Source organism: Xenopus laevis, chromosome 2L (genome assembly GCF_017654675.1).
Source record: "Xenopus laevis strain J_2021 chromosome 2L, Xenopus_laevis_v10.1, whole genome shotgun sequence".
In the NCBI taxonomy this organism is placed as follows: Eukaryota; Metazoa; Chordata; class Amphibia; order Anura; family Pipidae; genus Xenopus; species Xenopus laevis.
In genome coordinates this window covers 145,413,001-145,429,744 of record NC_054373.1, presented here as the reverse complement: position 1 = coordinate 145,429,744, position 16,744 = coordinate 145,413,001, and the positions used below count along the sequence as shown (strand labels likewise).

At 43.2% G+C, this 16,744-nt stretch overlaps 2 protein-coding genes across 6 annotated transcripts in view; both read left to right on the top strand.

Annotated features, from left to right (window-relative positions):
- timeless.L (timeless circadian regulator L homeolog) overlaps positions 1-16,744 on the top strand; it is a 52,957-nt gene that overhangs the window by 28,192 nt on the left and 8,021 nt on the right. For all 5 annotated transcript variants that reach the window (XR_005965507.1, XM_041582524.1, XM_041582525.1 and 2 more), the window contains 8 exons: positions 1,055-1,206; positions 1,297-1,382; positions 10,155-10,278; positions 10,994-11,076; positions 11,466-11,608; positions 15,465-15,681; positions 15,839-15,907; positions 16,616-16,734. Coding sequence is in view for 4 of the 5 variants with exons in the window: in XM_041582524.1 (XP_041438458.1) it covers positions 1,055-1,206; positions 1,297-1,382; positions 10,155-10,278; positions 10,994-11,076; positions 11,466-11,608; positions 15,465-15,681; positions 15,839-15,907; positions 16,616-16,734 (993 nt within the window). In the remaining variant the exon portion in view is untranslated. The remainder of the gene's footprint in view (positions 1-1,054; positions 1,207-1,296; positions 1,383-10,154; positions 10,279-10,993; positions 11,077-11,465; positions 11,609-15,464; positions 15,682-15,838; positions 15,908-16,615; positions 16,735-16,744) is intronic.
- On the top strand, positions 6,190-10,145 carry LOC108708574. The gene is made up of 3 exons (XM_018247422.2): positions 6,190-6,464; positions 6,689-7,979; positions 9,528-10,145. The coding sequence occupies exons 1-3, from the start codon at positions 6,190-6,192 to the stop codon at positions 9,639-9,641; spliced, it is 1,680 nt and encodes a 559-aa protein (XP_018102911.1). The 3' UTR covers positions 9,642-10,145.

The following is a 16,744-nucleotide window of genomic DNA, read 5'->3' as shown; positions in this document are numbered from 1 at the left end:
AAATTTGGTGGAGGTTCCATCATGCTGTGGGGCTGTGTGGCTAGTTCAGGGACTGGGGCCCTTGTTAAAGTCGAGGGTTGGATAAATTCAACCCAATATCAACAAATTCTTCAGGATAATGTTCAAGCATCAGTCACAAAGCTGAAGTTACGCAGGGGTTGGATATTCCAACAAGACAATGACCCCAAACACACTTCGAAATCTACAAAGGCATTTATGCAGAGGGAGAAGTACAATATTCTGGAATGGCCGTCACAGTCCCCCGACTTGAATATCATTGAAAATCTATGGGATGATTTGAAGCAGGCTGTCCATGCTCTGCAGCCATCAAATGTAACTGAACTGGAGAGATTTTGTATGGACAAATGGTCAAAAATACCTTCATCCAGACACTCCTAAAAGTCTATAGGAGTCGTCTGTAACATTTGCAAAAGGAGGCTCAACTAAGTATTGATGTAATATCTTTTTTGGGGTGCCAAAATGTATGCACCTGTCTTGTTTTGTTATGATGCATATTTTCTGTTAATCCAATAAACTTTGTTACTGCTGAAATACTACTGTTTCCATAAGGCATGTTATATATTAAAAGGAAGTTGCTACTTTGAAAGCTCAGCCAATGATAAACAAAACAACAAAGAATTTAGAGGGGTTCCCAAACTTTTTCGTATCACTGTAAGTGGCAATACACTGGCTGCCAGTTGTATCCGACTGATGGATAAAGCATGACTGGAGTTATTTCCATGGAGAATTTTCCATTTTAACTCCGTTCTTTTGGGCAGCCCCAGCCCTTACATTTAGTTGTGACAGGAAGCGAAGAGGACTCCACTTTCTTTATTGCTGATACACCATGCTCATGACAGCAAGGTACGTTGGCAGGTGACATTTTTGGTTAGACATATCGACTATAATTCACTTGCATCACAGGATGGCTGCTGAAATTGACTGAAAAAGATAATTATATCTGATAAAATCTGAATAATCTTGGCCAGCTTTACATTTGAACACTAATTTGTTAGGGCAGCATTAATATGATGCATTTATTCTGTTATCCTAGGAGTTGGTGGTCTTTTCTAAATACATCTTGAATAAGTTCTTTTCCCTGGCGGCAACAAATAACAAAGCCTATGTGGAGCTTCTTTTCTGGAAAAACACCAATGTGATCAGAGAAATGACAGAGGGCTATAGAAAACTTGGAGAAGAAGAGAGGTGAGGCAGTGCTTACTGACTGTGCCTAAAGGCTGGATGGAACCTTCTGAATTCTGAGAACCGTTTGCTCTTCTATTTTGTTGATTACAGTGAAGGGAACCGCAAGCGGATAAAGTGGACTCCAGAGGATGATGAGGAGCTCAGGAGTCTTTATTTGCAATTGAAGGAGGTTGAAGGTAAACGATCCGCCTAATTTTATGAATAGATATACATATATAAAATAAATGCTCTTTGTATACAGTTCTGAAATAGTAAACGTCTGAGTGGTTTTAGTCATTGTAATCGTAATCACTGTAATTATGATAATTTAATTGTGAGGGTTATTTATATGGCACTTTGTTGGGTAGTGTGATAGTCTTCCACAAAACAGCTTTTTATCCACCCATAGGCAATTACTGGAATTTGCAAGGTCTGAGCTAGTGAAGTAATTTCACTGAATTCAGAGTTTGTTAGAGCCAGGACAACAAAAATATAATTGTTCTGTCAAACAGAACAATTGTTTGGGGATAAAACTTTCTTTCGGAGCTTACAAAATAGATGAAGTTGAAAAATTTGATGAAACCTGCAACCTGTTCTATTGAATTTCTCTACTTGTATTTCTCTTCTAGGGACTCTTGATTCTTCACTTTTTGTATTGTTTACCAAATATATACAAATACATGTTAATAATAATTGATTCTGTGGAATTGTAGTGTCTCCCAATATCAGAGGGGAAGTAATTGTTTGAGAAGTTTTTTTGATAAGGGCAAGTGCAATGGCAGTCAGATTAATCTAATTGAGGAGAATAAAAAGGAACACTTGTATCCAGTTGTTATTTATAGTTAAAGTTGTTATATTGTATTGGTGTGTAGGCAGCCATCTCAGGTCATTTTGCCTGATCCTATGCTTTCAGAAAGAGCCAGTGCTGCACTATGGAACTGCTTTCAGATAAGCTGTTGTTTCTCCAATTCAATGTAACTGAAGGAGTCACAGTTGGACTTGGATTTGTACTATTGAGTGCTATTCTCATATGTACTAGGGAGCTGAAATCTTTTGGCAGGGAAGGGTTCTCTTGTTATGTCACCATTGTTCCACTGGTGGGGTGAAAAGGGAGGGGGTGATATCGCTCCAACTTGCAGAAGAATGACTGAAGTTTATCAGAGCACAAGTAACATGACTGAGGGCACCTGGGAAACGGACATGTCTAACCCAATACCAGATTTCAAAATTAAAAAATATCAGTTTGCTCTTTTGAAAAACTGATTTCAGTGCAGAATTCTGATGTAGCAACACTATATTTACAAAACATAAAAAAAAAAAAGCTTACATTTATAAATATTTCAATTGCAGCTATGACCCTAAAGACTGGCCTTGGCTCTTGTCAGTATGCACCCTTCAGACTCTCTTAAATCCAGCACTATATTGCACTTTCTGACACTTTTCCATTTACTAGTTATGACTATTATTAGCTCTCCCAGCAATAAATGTAAACAATCTCTTCTTCCTAAATGCACATTGCTGTAGCAATTTCTTATATTTACTTTTCTTCTTTTATAAAAAAAAAAATAAAAGATAAAAACCACCATGTTCCACAACCCTCCAAGTTTCAAACAGTATTAATCACAGCTTCAAAATTAGTAACATAGGGAGTAGTCAGTAGTAGCAGAGTCACTCCATATCCCAGCAGCTCCCCTGTATCTGTCCTCCTAATACTCCGACATGTATAAAGAAAGAAAAATGGCAATAGCATAATACTGTAACAGATCACACAGCCTTTGCCTTAACGAGTGGTTCCTACTGGCACTTTTCTTATTGCCTCTATCTCACACTATTATTCAGCTTCACTGTGTGAATCCATGTAAAGTTTAGCTTTTCTTGTTGCCCCCACACACAGCCTCTGCAGATAACCAGGGAAGGATTTTTTTTTGTAATTTAAGCATTTGATCAGCCTTTGTCACTTTTCAAATAGTAGGTGGGTGGCTCTACATTTATTGAAAAGATCTATAGTAGTAGACACTGCTAGAATCCAAGAACTGGGAGTGGAGGAAAGGAGTGTTGCCACAATTTTCAGAGCTTTTATAGTTAGTTAGTGTACAGGTACATTGGAAAATGTGTTGCATTTAGTTTAATAAGTATGCTAGGACCAGACAATTGTGGCAATATGAATACTGGTTTGAATGGTAAAGAAGTAAACTGATATTAATTTCTCTGTCGTCTCAAGGGGGAACTAGTGGGGGTTAAACGCCACCCTCTAGGAGGCAGGACACTTAGATTAATAAAGGGGCGTGCCAGGGGACTGGCTTAACCCCACACCAAATCTAATCATATCAGTTTTTACGTGTCCTGCTTCCTAGGAGGATTTATTCTCTTCTCTCTGGAAGATTTATTTATTTATAGTCTATGGGGTGTTATCAGGTGCAGGACTACCTGTATCCTCATTGCGTCCCTGCAGATGGGAACAGTCGGCCATTACAAGCTCTCTCCCTGACAGAGCTATAGCTCCTGCGCATACTGCGCTTCACAGGGAGGAGAGAGGAGGCCGCCATAATGTGTCCTTCCTCCCTCAGCCCTCACTATACCTGTGGCGTGGCAGGGAGGGAGGTTAGAGCCACGAGAACTTTGCGAGTGTGTTCCAGACACCATTTTGTTTTTCTTGCGCCTTCTGCTGGAATGCGCTCTGTACTGCAGGCTCTTCAGTGCTGACTACCACATCTCCCTCAGATTATCTCTTCTCCTCTACATAGAAAAGGAGTTTAGAGTCACCCAACTACAACAAGCTCCTAACTGTGCACGCTCTACAGTTCCCAATCTTATCAGCAGTTACCTCCAGATAATGGCAAAAGGTAAGTCAGTGGGACTGTTTCCCAGGATGGGGGGAGAACAAAGGTGGTTTCAGCCCAAATTACGTATTTTGCGTGTAACAACTGGCACGCCAAAATTCCTGGGGGTCAGGGGGAGCCCCTCTGCAGAACCTGCTCCAAGGGGCAAGGCACAGTTCCTGCCCAGGAGGTTCCCTTAATCCTACAACACCCCCACCTGCAACCTCTGATTGGGATGTGGATCAGCATGATACCGTGGCTGGCCCCTCTGTGGAACCTCCAGCTCCTCACTGGGCCGTTCAGATGTCTCGGTCTTTAACCTCCCTTCAGAGTCTACCCTCCATTGACAACTTGGGCAGAGCCCTTGCAAAACTTGGCTCCAAGTCTAGCGGCAATCGCAAAAGACCTGATTCGGCCAAAGCACACCATAGCACCCTTTCTCCTGATATTTCATCCGCAGACGAAAATTCCTCACAATCTGAGGGCGAGCTTCCCCCTTCCGATGTATCCTCAGGGGCGGAAGAGGAGACTGAGGATGAGACCAAGGGTCATGATATTCCACATGATGTTGAACATATCATCAAAGGAGTGATGAAGGTGTTAAAAATCACCCCCACTACTGAACAACAATCACAGTCAACGAGTTTGTTCAAGAGACCACACAAGTCCGCGGAGTGTTTTCCTTCTCATGACCAACTACTTGGCATAATACAAGAGGAGTGGAATTTGCTAGAACCAAAGTTTCAGGCCACCAGAAAATTTTCGAAGTCCTACCCTTTCTCCAAGGACCTAGTAGACAAATGGTCGATGCCCCCTACAGTAGACGCACCCGTGTCTCGGTTGTCCAAGTCCACAACTCTCCCGGTCACAGATGCCGCAGCCTTCAAGGACCCATCCGACAGACGCATGGAGGGGTTCCTAAGAGCGGTCTACTCCTCCGCCGGCTCTACCCTACACCCAGTGCTAGACTCAGCCTGGGTATCCAGGGCCACACAGGCGTGGTCCGAATCCCTGATCACGGACATTCAGAGCGGAGTATCCAGAATGGATCTTCTGTCTACAACTCAATCAATAGCTGAGGCAGCTGCCTACATATGCGACGCCACACTAGACACTGCACAAATTACTGCAAGTACATCAGCCCTGTCAGTATCAGCCCACCGAATCTTATTGCTAAAGAATTGTACAGCAGACACTAGTTCCAAAAAGTCATTAACATCTCTTCCATTTAAAGGACAATGCCTCTTTGGGGAAGAACTGGAAAAAAATATCTCCCCGGCCACAGGGGGAAAGAGTACCTTCCTTCCCCAGCCAAAGAACAGGCCATCTTCTTCATCCAGACGGGGCAGATCTTTTTTTTCGGGGTCAGTCCGGCCGATCCACACGCTGATACAGCCCACCACAACGCTCTAATTTTCGTTCAAAACCATCCGAAAAAGGGCGCCCTTCATGGAAGACTAACAAATTCCACAACAAGAGCTCTTCTGACAAGCCCACTTCAGGGTGACTGGGCACCCCCTCCGGGACGGCAGCAGCCCATAGGGGGCAGGCTGCTGCAGTTCCCGGGAGGTTTGGATCTGTCATTCTTCAGATGCCTGGGTCAACGGAATTCTCACCAAAGGCTACCATCTAGATTTCTCAACCTCCCAGAAAGTTTCTCATGTCCAGAATTCCTTCCGTTCCGGCAAAGGTACAAGCATTTTTAGACGGCATCCACAAGATGGAGCAAAATGGAGTTCCAGTACTCTCATCAGAGACATTCTCCGGTTTCTACTCCAACCTGTTCTTAGTGCCAAAGAGAGACGGTTCATTCAGACCAGTACTGGATCTCAAATTCCTAAACAAATTCATCCGATTAGTACGATTCAAAATGGAGACCTGGTGGCTGCAGCAACAATAAAACTTCATGGGATTTCATTAACACCGTACCTGGACGACCTTCTACTGAAGGCCAGGACGAAGGAGAAGAGCGAGAAGGACCTTCGCAGGACGATTGCTATCCTGCAAGACTTCGGCTGGACAATCAATTGGAACAAATCCAACCTTCTTCCCAGTCACCAGATGACTCCTCGGCCTTCAGTTCAATACAATCACACAGAGGGTGACTTTACCTGTAGACAAACAGGAGAAAATAATAGCTCAGATCGACCTACTTCACACCCAAAGACCTATCATCCACGTGGCAATGAGAGTGCTGGGACTAATGGTATCCTCCATCGAAGCGGTGCCATTTGCCCAGATTCATCTACGGCCTCTTCAATCCAACATCCTAACTGGCTGGAAGGGTGCCCCATTATCACAGATTCTGTTGCTTCTACCTGCAACAAGGGACTCACTCCTCTGGTGGCTCAACCCGAACAACGTTGCCTTAGGTCAATCCTTGGAGGCTCCGGATTGGACAGTAATGTCGACGGACGCAAGTCTACAGGGTTGGGGTGCAACGTGGAACAACCTGTCCAGGTCTATGGTCCTGTAATAAATGTTCCTACCGCACACTCGCCTTTCCTCTCACTGCGTTGGTGGTGCTGGTTTCTCCGTTGACCCCGGCCAGGTCCCTTAGCAACAGCAAACAAGAAACGTATCCGCACACACGCTATTATCAGCAGTTGGGGGGACACCCCTCTTTATTATATCACCTCGTGATAAACGTTTCGGGGGGATAAACCTCCCTTCATCAGGATAAGGTCTATGGTCCCCCAGGGAGGCCAAACTACATATAAACATTCTCGAGCTCTGGGCAGTAAGACTATCCCTCGCCCACTGGTCTCACCTTCTCCGAACAAGGGCAGTTTGAGTACAAAGCAACAATTCCACCACAGTCGCTTACATCAACCGGCAAGGGGGAACCCAAAGCAAACTGGCACTAGCAGAGGCCCAACTGATTCTGACCTGGGCGGAGTACAACTCCGTAAGAATGTCCGCCATTCACATTCCGGGAGTGTCCAACACAAGAGCAGACTTCCTCAGTTGAAACTTCCTAGACCTAGGGGAATGGGAACTCCACCCGGAAACATTTACGGAAATAACCAGTCATTGGGGCCAACCCCAGATCGACCTCATGGCGTCCAGAACCAATTGCAAAGTTGCAACATTCTTCTTCCGTTCACGGGATCCTCTAGCAGCAGGAGTGGATGCAATGACTCCGCGTTGGCAGTTCGATCTAGCCTATGTCTTTCCACCTCTTCCAATGCTCCCTCGGGTTTTAAAGAAGATCAGGCAATCACTTCGCACGGCAATCGTGATAGCCCCCCATTGGCCCAGAAGGACGTGGTTCTCGGACCTTCAAGAGATGTCCATAGCCCAGCCCATTCGGTTAACGGCCAGAGACGATCTGCTCCGTCAGGGTCCCATAGTTCACCACAATCCGTGACACTTATTTTTTTTTTTTTACAGGATGGCCCTCCGCTATTCCCGCTACAGGGAATAGCGGAGGATGTCATCGCCACCATGCTAAGGTCACTCAAGTCTACCTCATCAAAGGCGTACCGTAGAGTTTGGCGCACCTACTGGAATTGGTGCAGAGAAACACACGCAAACTTAGAGCATGAATCCTCTATCATGGACTGTAACATTCCAAGATTACTATCCTTCCTACAAAGAGGCCTACAGCTGGGCCTGAAGCTTAGCTCCCTAAAGGTTCAGGTGTCGGCTCTGTCAGTCCTTCTTCAATCACGTCTAGCCTTGGAGGAACTTATCCGGACGTTTCTACAGGGAGTACCGCACATTACTCCTCCGTTTCGTTCTCCAACTGCAGGATGGGATCTAAATATCATTTTAGAAGCCTTACTACATCCTCCCTTTGAGCCCTTAGGTACAATATCTGAGGAATGGCTAACCCGCAAGGTAGTATTCCTGGTGGCAATATCCTCAGCCAGACGAGTCTCGGAAATTATTGCATTATCCTGCGACCCTTCATTCCTAGTCTTTCATCGAGACAAAGCAGTCCTACGCACAGCCAAAGCATTCCTACCAAAGGTTGTTTCACACCTTACCTGGTAGAGTAAATCTCTTTAAAATGGTATTTCTCCCCAAGTTTCTATACGCCCTGCACAACTCTCCGATAACCCCGTGATCCCACTGGTATAATTACATCGACAGAATAATTAGAAGATTCCTTTGGGCTGGGGAACACCCCCGTCTCAATTTCAGGATTCTACAAGCCCCAGTTACACGTGGGGGTTTGGCCCTACCTAACCTAAGAATGTATTTTCTAGCTAGTCAATTGACATACGCACACTGGTGGTTATCCCCCCACCTTGACAATACCTCCATTATTCTAGAGGCAAATATAATGGGATCACTAGAAGCCTTGGCCAACCTCCCATACCGGGGACCTCCAACACTCCAAGCCTGTACTACTACAATGTTAACTGTGATCGCAGCCTTTCAAAAGGCTCTTAAACTAGCACAAGGGCGGGCTTTGGTGTGGTCCAAATGGGAACCCTTATGGGGTAACAAGTCTCTGCCCCATTTTTCCTCTCTCCCTGACATTAATGTATGGGCCTCGCGGGGCATCAAAATGTTGTGTGATATTGTATGGGAAGGAGAGATAAAACAATTCCAGGCCCTCAAAGATACTTACCATTTACCCCAATCCATGTTCTTCAGATACCTCCAGCTATCTCATGCCTTCCGAGCACAATTCCCGAACAGGCCGATAACTACTCTAGAGACTACTCTAGAAATTTACCTCAGGAGAGAAGACCTCACCAAACCCCTATCCCGCCTATATACTATCCTAGGGCAGACCTCCCAAGACCCCCTGGCAAAAACTTTTGCGAAATGGAAAAGAGATATTCCAAACCTGACTGAGGATTTATGGGAGGAGGCTCTGAAACAAATACCTGACTTAACAATATCCTTAAATGACAGGTATATTCAAATAAAATTCCTCAATCGGGTGTACCTTACCCCATATAGACTCTCGAAAATATTCCCCCAGACGTCTGATGTTTGTATTAAGTGTGAACAAGAAATTGGTTCCTACATGCATGTGTTTTGGCATTGCCCACTAATCCAGTCATTTTGGAGAAATGTTGTACACTATATATCTGATGTCCTTGATTTACCAAGAATACTATCGCCCCTGATATGCCTTCTCGGAGTTGAAGAAGACATGGACATCAATAACCACATTAGACTGTGTTATCTTCAACTTCTTTATTACGCAAAGAAAGCCATTCTCCTAAACTGGAAAGCTACTGGCCCACCATCGTTAACCTTCTGGCGAAATCTTATAAATAACTCATTGTCTAACCAAAAACTGACATATCTTGCCAGAGGTTGCCCGCAGAAGTTTGATGCAGTTTGGGGCACTTGGGTATCATGTCATGACGAGAACAATACTACTATTGTCATTTAACATAACCAACTTTGACATGTGATGTATAATTGTATGAACATCCTTCTCCTCTCCCTGCTCCACTTTTTCTTCTTTCTTTCTTTTCCTGCTTTCTTCTCTCTAAATCGCTGTTTTGTGTTAACCTAAAATGCAAAAATAAAAACTTTAAAAAAAAAAAAAAGGTTGTTTCATCTTTCCATATCAACCAAGAAATTGTGTTTCCTTCACTCTGTCCGGAACCCAAGAACGATGAGGGACGAAGACTCCACAATCTAGATGTGGTGAAAGGGCTTTGATGGTACCTTGAACGGTCCAAGTCCTACAGACTTTTCGTTATACCCTCCGGGTCCCGGCGGGGTATACCAGCTTACAAAACGTCAATTGCACGATGGCTGAAGGAAACCATTAGACAAGCATACATTTCCAAGGGAAGAACACTAACTGAGACGATCCAAGCTCACTCTACGAGATCAGTGGGAGCTTCCTGGGCATGGCGCAATGCAGCCTCCTTGGATCAGATCTGCAGAGCAGCTACCTGGTCTACGGTCCATACTTTTACAAAATACTATAGTCTCGACACGTTTTCCTCAGCCGAGGCCTCCTTTGGCCGTATGGTGTTGCACTCTGTAGTGCAATGATGTGTCAAAATTCTCGCAACCCACCCTGCTGTTCCGGGGCGGCTTTGTTAAATCCCCACTAGTTCCCTGTGTCCCCCTTGAGACGACAGAAAAAATCTTATTTCACTAAAGCCAACTTTATTACTAATGTTTATTTGTAACCATGTCTCCATTTAACCCTTGTTTTATCAGATGTAGATGTGGTGGATAATATCCTAGCCAACTTAAAACCTGGAACCCGCACTCGGAAGCAAGTCATAAACCATTTGGTGCAAATGGGGCTAGCCGACAGTGTCAAGGACTTCAAAAACGAAGTGTGGGTATATTGGATAGTTTCTATTAATCTGACTCTCTGGTGGAGAATTTTTTTATTTAGCCATATCCAAACATTATGGATTTGTAGTGCCCTGACTATGAAGTTTTACATGTCGTTTAATAGCTCTTCTACCTTTATTTTATGTCCCTGTTTCCCTGTAAAAATAGCACGGTGAATGTATAATAGTTTAAAGGTGGCCATGCACAAGCCGATAAAAGCTGATGATGGACAGCAACTGGCTGAAAATTGGCCAGATCTCAACCTGACAAATCAGGTCAGAGGAAGGACCATGTTGGTTCGTCGATGTGGTAATCACCTGTACCTCAAGGTGGGCATATCTGGGAAAGCTCTGCTTGTTTGGCAACCTTAAGTTGCCACTGTCTCTCAGACTGTCCACCAAAACCCCTTTATCAACTCTCATAACAGTCCTTTTATGTTATTATTGTTTTGTAAGAATCCAGCCAGCGAATTGTTTAATAGTCTAGTGAGTGTTCAGGGGAATGACTAGCTGATCAGGGCTGCATATGAAATATACCATTGCATGTGCTATTCCCTAAGTTTGTTTGTAGTCTGTATAAACATGTAAAACTAGGCCAGCATGGGTATCCCACTGTATATTCACCAGTTGAGAGGTTCCATTGTAAACCTATTTGTTGGCATGTATTTCTCCCTGTTATCATGAAGCAGGTTTTTTATTTGTTATACTCTATTACAGAAAAGGCACTCGAATTGTGCTCTGGACAGAGGATCAAGAACTCGAGCTTCAGAGCCTTTATGAAGAATTTAAAGACACAGATGGTATGCTCTACAGTCCAAAAATAAGTTCAATTCTGTCCTCAAGGATATGTACACAAAAAACCTGCTTTCTGGATTTTGGGTTTCCAGAGAGATCCCATTATAGTATACATTTTTGATGCATCTGTATATTTCATTGATATGCCCTGAAATGAGTTACCCTTTCCAAAATTCATGTGCCCTAATGTGGATTCATGTGCTATTCATAAAGCTAAATTTGTGTGCTTTTTTTATTTTTTTTATTTATTTTTTTTGCAGTCTATCAGCAGGAATTTTACCCACAGCTCTATTTAAGATCTTCTTTTCCAAAGTGGCTTTTGTAAAGGACACTAAAGGCTTGTATTACATTTGTGTATTTCTCACTGTGACACTGATTTTGTTGTTTTCCATAGATATATTGGGAAATATAATGAAGAATGTGACTGCAAAACGCTCCAAGGCTAGAATAATAGAGAAGCTTATCAGCATGGGTCTAGTATTCGATCGCAAAGAACTTTATAAGAAGAGAAGGAAAATGGGCAAATCGTCTGGCATGGTACTGTCAATAGATTTCTATTTCCTATTAAATTAACACGGTTACAATCAGGAGCAATTAGTTTGCTTTTGACTTTGGCTGGAAGGCAGGTGTTTATTATTAAATTCCTGGCTTAAAGGCAAATTTTAGATGCAAAAAAGCATGTGTACTGCTAAACAGAGCCTCCTGTAGGCTGCCAGTTCAAATAGGGGTTACCAATAAGCCAATTACAGCCCTTATTTGGCACCACCAGGAACTTTTTGATTGTAATGTTGCTCTCCAATTTTTTTATATTAGAATATTAGACTCATAAAATAAGGTTATGTTCACAGATGTTCACAGATGTGTTCAGAGGTTTGCAGTTTAACATATATGTTTTGCAGGGAGGCAAGTGTTTTCTTTATTTAATAGTAGAACTCCCAACTAGGACCTAAAAAGGCTGACTGAGTACATTTTATGCTACACCCTTTCTACCACAACCCCTTTGGCACTCTGTTTGCCAGCCATGACAGTATGGATTATAAGCTCTACAACAACACCAGGAGAAAGTTAAATTTGACGGGCACAAAATGCAACAGACACATAAGAAATATCCTGACAGATTGCAACATGCCTAGAGTTTGGAGGTGGCTGGCTCAGTCACCTTGTTCATGTGCTAGCATTGCCCTATTTCTTTTGACTACTGCTAATCCTATTGATCATTTATAAGTGAAACAGTTAGGCCCCGCTTCTAGAATCATTTGGTATTAAACTAAGAGACCTGTACAGGGCAGGACTGGGAGTAAAAATCAGCCCAGGCAAAAAAATCAAAGCAGCCCACATGTAAACACACAATGGTTTTCTACTCATCCACACATATAATGTTTAATGTACCCTAAAACTCATAACAGATGGCACAAAGGCATTTCCGAGTATAATACGCCAGAACTCATAGGAAGATGGCACAAAAACAATTCCGTGTATATCAGTCCTATTTTTTTGATAGTTAAAAATCAGAATGGCTATTTAAGGGAAGAAAAGGGTGAATGGTGTCACAGTGGGAAAACAGAGGAAAGCCAGCCAAATCCTTGCAACAGTTTTGATAAGGGAATTTTGGGGAACTGAACATAGTAAAGTAACAAACACCATAAGGCAGAAGAAATTAAGGGGGATTTGTATCCAGCATTCATCTGCACTGATTGTTGGGGGGGGGGAAGAAAGGGAATCTGTAAATTAGGGAAGTACCATCCTGCCTTTTGGTCTGTTACACAGTTAGATCAGGTTGAAAAAAAACAAAGTCCATCACATCCAACCCCTCCAAATGAAAACCCAGCCCCATACACACACCCCTCCCTATTTTCACATAAATTCTATATACCCATACCTATACTAACTATAGAGTTTAGTATCACAATAGCCTTTGTATTATGTCTGTCCAAGAAATCATCCAAGTCCCTCTTATAGTCATTAACTGAATCAGCATCACATCACCACCCGGCAGTGCATTCCACAACCTCACTGTGATGAACCCCCTACTCTTTAAATTAAACTTCTTTTCTTCTAGTCTGAAGGGGTGGCCTCTGGTACGGTGATTCTCTTTATGGGTAAAAAGGTCCCCTGCCATTTGTCTATAATGTCCTCTAATGTACTTGTAAAGTCTAATCATGTCCCCTCGCAAGCGCCTTTTTTCCAGAGAAAACAACCCCAACCTTGTCGGTCTCCCCTCATAATTTAACTCTTCCCTCATCTAACCAGTTTAGTTGCACTTAGTCTCTGCACTCTCTCCAGCTCATTTATAAAACCCCGTACCCCCCACCCTACGTAGACCTCCCTCCCTCCAGGCTAATTGCCCCCCGGGGAAATGCCCAAAACGTTATACTTACCCCTCTGCACAGATTCAGGCAGTGGACTTCACGGCATCCATCTTCCAGGTCTTCTTCTAGCGATTCGTCAATTTCCATTGAATTTGGTGCATGCGCAGTTGTCCAGACCGGCAAACAGCTCCAACTGCACATGGGCCTAAAATGCAGGTCTCCCACTCAGCTTACAGAGGACCCGAAAGATGGATGCCATGAAGTCTGCTGCCAGAATCTGCACCGAGGGGTAAGTATAAAGTATGGGACATTTCCCCCGGGGGGGGCAGTTAGCCTGGGGGAGGAGGGAGGGGGGTCTACGTGGGGTGGGGGGTACGGGGTTTTTTGCAAATGGGTTGAATTCTCCTTTAAGGACTGGAGTCTAAAACTGCCCCCATACTCCAGATGAAGCCTCACCAGGGACCTATAAAGAGACATAATTATGTTTTCATCCCTTGAGTCAATGCCCTTTTTATGCAAGAACTTTATTTGCTTTAGTAGCCACAGAATGACACTGCCCAGAATTAGACAACTTGTTATCTACAAAAACCCCAAGATCCTTCTCATTTAAGGAAACTCCCAACACATTGCCATTTAGTGTATAACTTGCATTTATATTATTTTTGCCAAAGTGCATAACCTTGCATTTATCAACATTGAACCTCATTTTCCAGTTTGCTGCCCAGTTTTCCAACTTAGACAAATCACAAAGTGGCAGCATCCTGCATGGAACCTATAGTTCTGCCCAATCCCAAAACCCACCAGCACACCCTGGCCTCTCATGCCAAAATTGGTCCGGTGCTCAGGAAAAAAAGGGGAATTGGCACCCTCAGCAATACGTGATAAAAAGAAAATTACCGGCACTCAGGACTCCATGCAAGCGGGCCAGGCACTGCGTGTTTATTAAACGTAATGTTTCAGGGGCGTACCCCTTCGTCAGTCTAACAAATGGGTACGCCCCCTGAAATGTTACGTTTAATAAACACGCAAGGCATGGCCCGCTTGCATGGAGTCCTGAGTGCCGGTAATTTTCTTCTTATCAATTATAATGAACTGGTCCCTATCTCAAGTGACTCTAGACAGCACAGGTGACTGTCAAGTGACTGACCCGGGAGGACAAGCAACCCCAAGGCAGCTGGGGGGGAGAAGGGGTCAGACGACCCCCCCCCCCCCCATGACTGGCAATACCCCCCCCCCCCAAACACACACACACAGAGCTCAGTAAACTGGCAGTTGTAGAATAAGGAAACAGAAAAGGGCAGCCATGGAAGCAGACTAATAATCCTCAGACAAGTCTATAACACACAAATGATACATTCCAGCTGAAATCCCTGTAATTCTCATGAGCAGGTCAGTCCCCTCACTTCATTCCCTGACCCCCGCCCCATATTCCTTCTGCCCAGAGACTGTCCTATGAGCAACATCCAGACAAATGACAAACACCACATGACACAGGCAGGGGCCTTTGCATTTCATGATAGCACAACTCACTAAAACATCTTTCTGCAGCTGTGCTGTCTCCTAACAATCGGCTCTCAGCTGACAGGCTGCAAACGGCATACGGTGCAATGTGGTGCTCACTCTGCAATCCACTGATCATGTCTGCTGTTTGTACTGCAGCCTGCTAGCCGAGAGCCGATTGTTAGGAGACGTACAGGAGACAGCACAGCTGCAGAAAGATCTGTGTCGCTGCTCCATAAAGTCAGTACTAAGGGCTGGGGAAGTGGACTTGGTCGGGTTTCTAAGAGTACTGAAAGTTACAAGTCCCCGACAATAAGATCAGGAGCGGCCCACTTAATAAAAAACAGAGCAGCCCCACGGCATTTGCCCGTTTAGACAGATTATCAGTCTGGGCCTGGACCTGTATATGGAGGAACAGGCATTTACAGACTTTTAACAAGTGAGATTAGAGTATTATGATGAGAAAACATGGGGATTTTTATGTGTGTTTCTTTCTTTAGCATAAATAACCCCATTTACATCAGATGGAGAGATTTTTAAAATATAAATAATAAATATAAATATTCCCGTATTTCTATTTTTAGTCTGAAGAAGAGTTTCTCCATGAACTAGAATTCGATGGAAAACACAGTGTGGAAGATGTAGAGGAAGATGAAGAGGAGGAAGAAGAAAGTGAAGAAGAAGAAGAACAGCGGGAAGACCTCAAGTATAAACAAAATGCAAAAGTGCAAACAGGTGGCAAAATGGAACCCTTTACTGATAAGAAGATACAGCATTTGGTGCACACATTGCAGCAGGAAGGTGAATGTCCGCTCAATTGCTAAGTGTAGAATACATAATGAACATCTGACTCTACCAATTCATGTATTGGAATGTGAATTGTTATAATACACTTATACCAAGTGTCTTATTTCTTTCTGCATTCTTGTTCACTTGATTTCTCCTCTTAAATTCACAGGTTTATCTGGTCCCCTCTTGTGGCTTCAAAACTGTTTAAACCGCACCGCAGAAGACAAAGAAGAGGATGGTGGGTAATTACTGCTCCATTACTGTATAGTGACTTAAGGAGGTGTCTTTACCATTTTCAATGTTACTGATAAAAACCTGTAACTGTAATGAATGTGCATTTTGTGCGTCAGGAATAAAGGTAGAATTTTGCACTTGCTAATACAAGATAAGGACCAGTGTGTACCATGCATACACTTCTAATCTATAAGACTATTTGGTCGAATATAATTAACTATATCCCATGCAAAACCAGTTTTTGAGTGTCAAGAATTAATAAAATGATGGGAAATGAGCTGCTACCAGAAAGAGGCAAAAATAGAAAAATGCAAAACATTCTACTGTTCCACCTATAACCTCTAACCATTGTTGCCTCAAATTTCCTGTATATGTGTGAGCAAAAACCTAATTTTGTGAACTATAGCACCCTTCTCACTAACACTAAAGATGAAATGTGAATAGCGTAAGGAATTCTGGGCAGGAACTCGGTTGCTATTTGCTATTTGCTATTTTAAAATTTAATTTGTCTTGGTGTTTTTTTTTTCATTGTATTCTAACCAATTTTTGTTAAAAAAAGTTCTAAAAATCTGGATATTTCTCTTATCGACGGAACAATCAGCCAAAATGTTTAGTAATTGGTATATGACATTATATTCCAAAATAAAGGAACTTTCTAGTTAAGTGATTGCTTTGTAATGTACAGTATTCGCTCTTCTTTGGTGACTGCCAGGCTCTTCTCAGGCAATCCCCCTTGTGCCTCTAACTGAAGACAACGAGGATGCTATGGAAAACAAAACATTCCAAAAACTGCTAAAGAAGTTGGGCATCCGTGCGCCAGCAAATGAGCAGGTAACCAGCC

Coding starts and splice junctions, on each gene's coding strand:
- LOC108708574 (XM_018247422.2), top strand. CDS start 6,190: ATGAGAGTGCTGGGACTAATGGTATCCTCCATCGAAGCGGTGCCATTT. Junction 6,465..6,688: donor ACGTGGAACAACCTGTCCAG/GTCTATGGTCCT, acceptor CATCAGGATAAG/GTCTATGGTCCCCCAGGGAG. Junction 7,980..9,527: donor CCAAAGCATTCCTACCAAAG/GTTGTTTCACAC, acceptor AAAAAAAAAAAG/GTTGTTTCATCTTTCCATAT.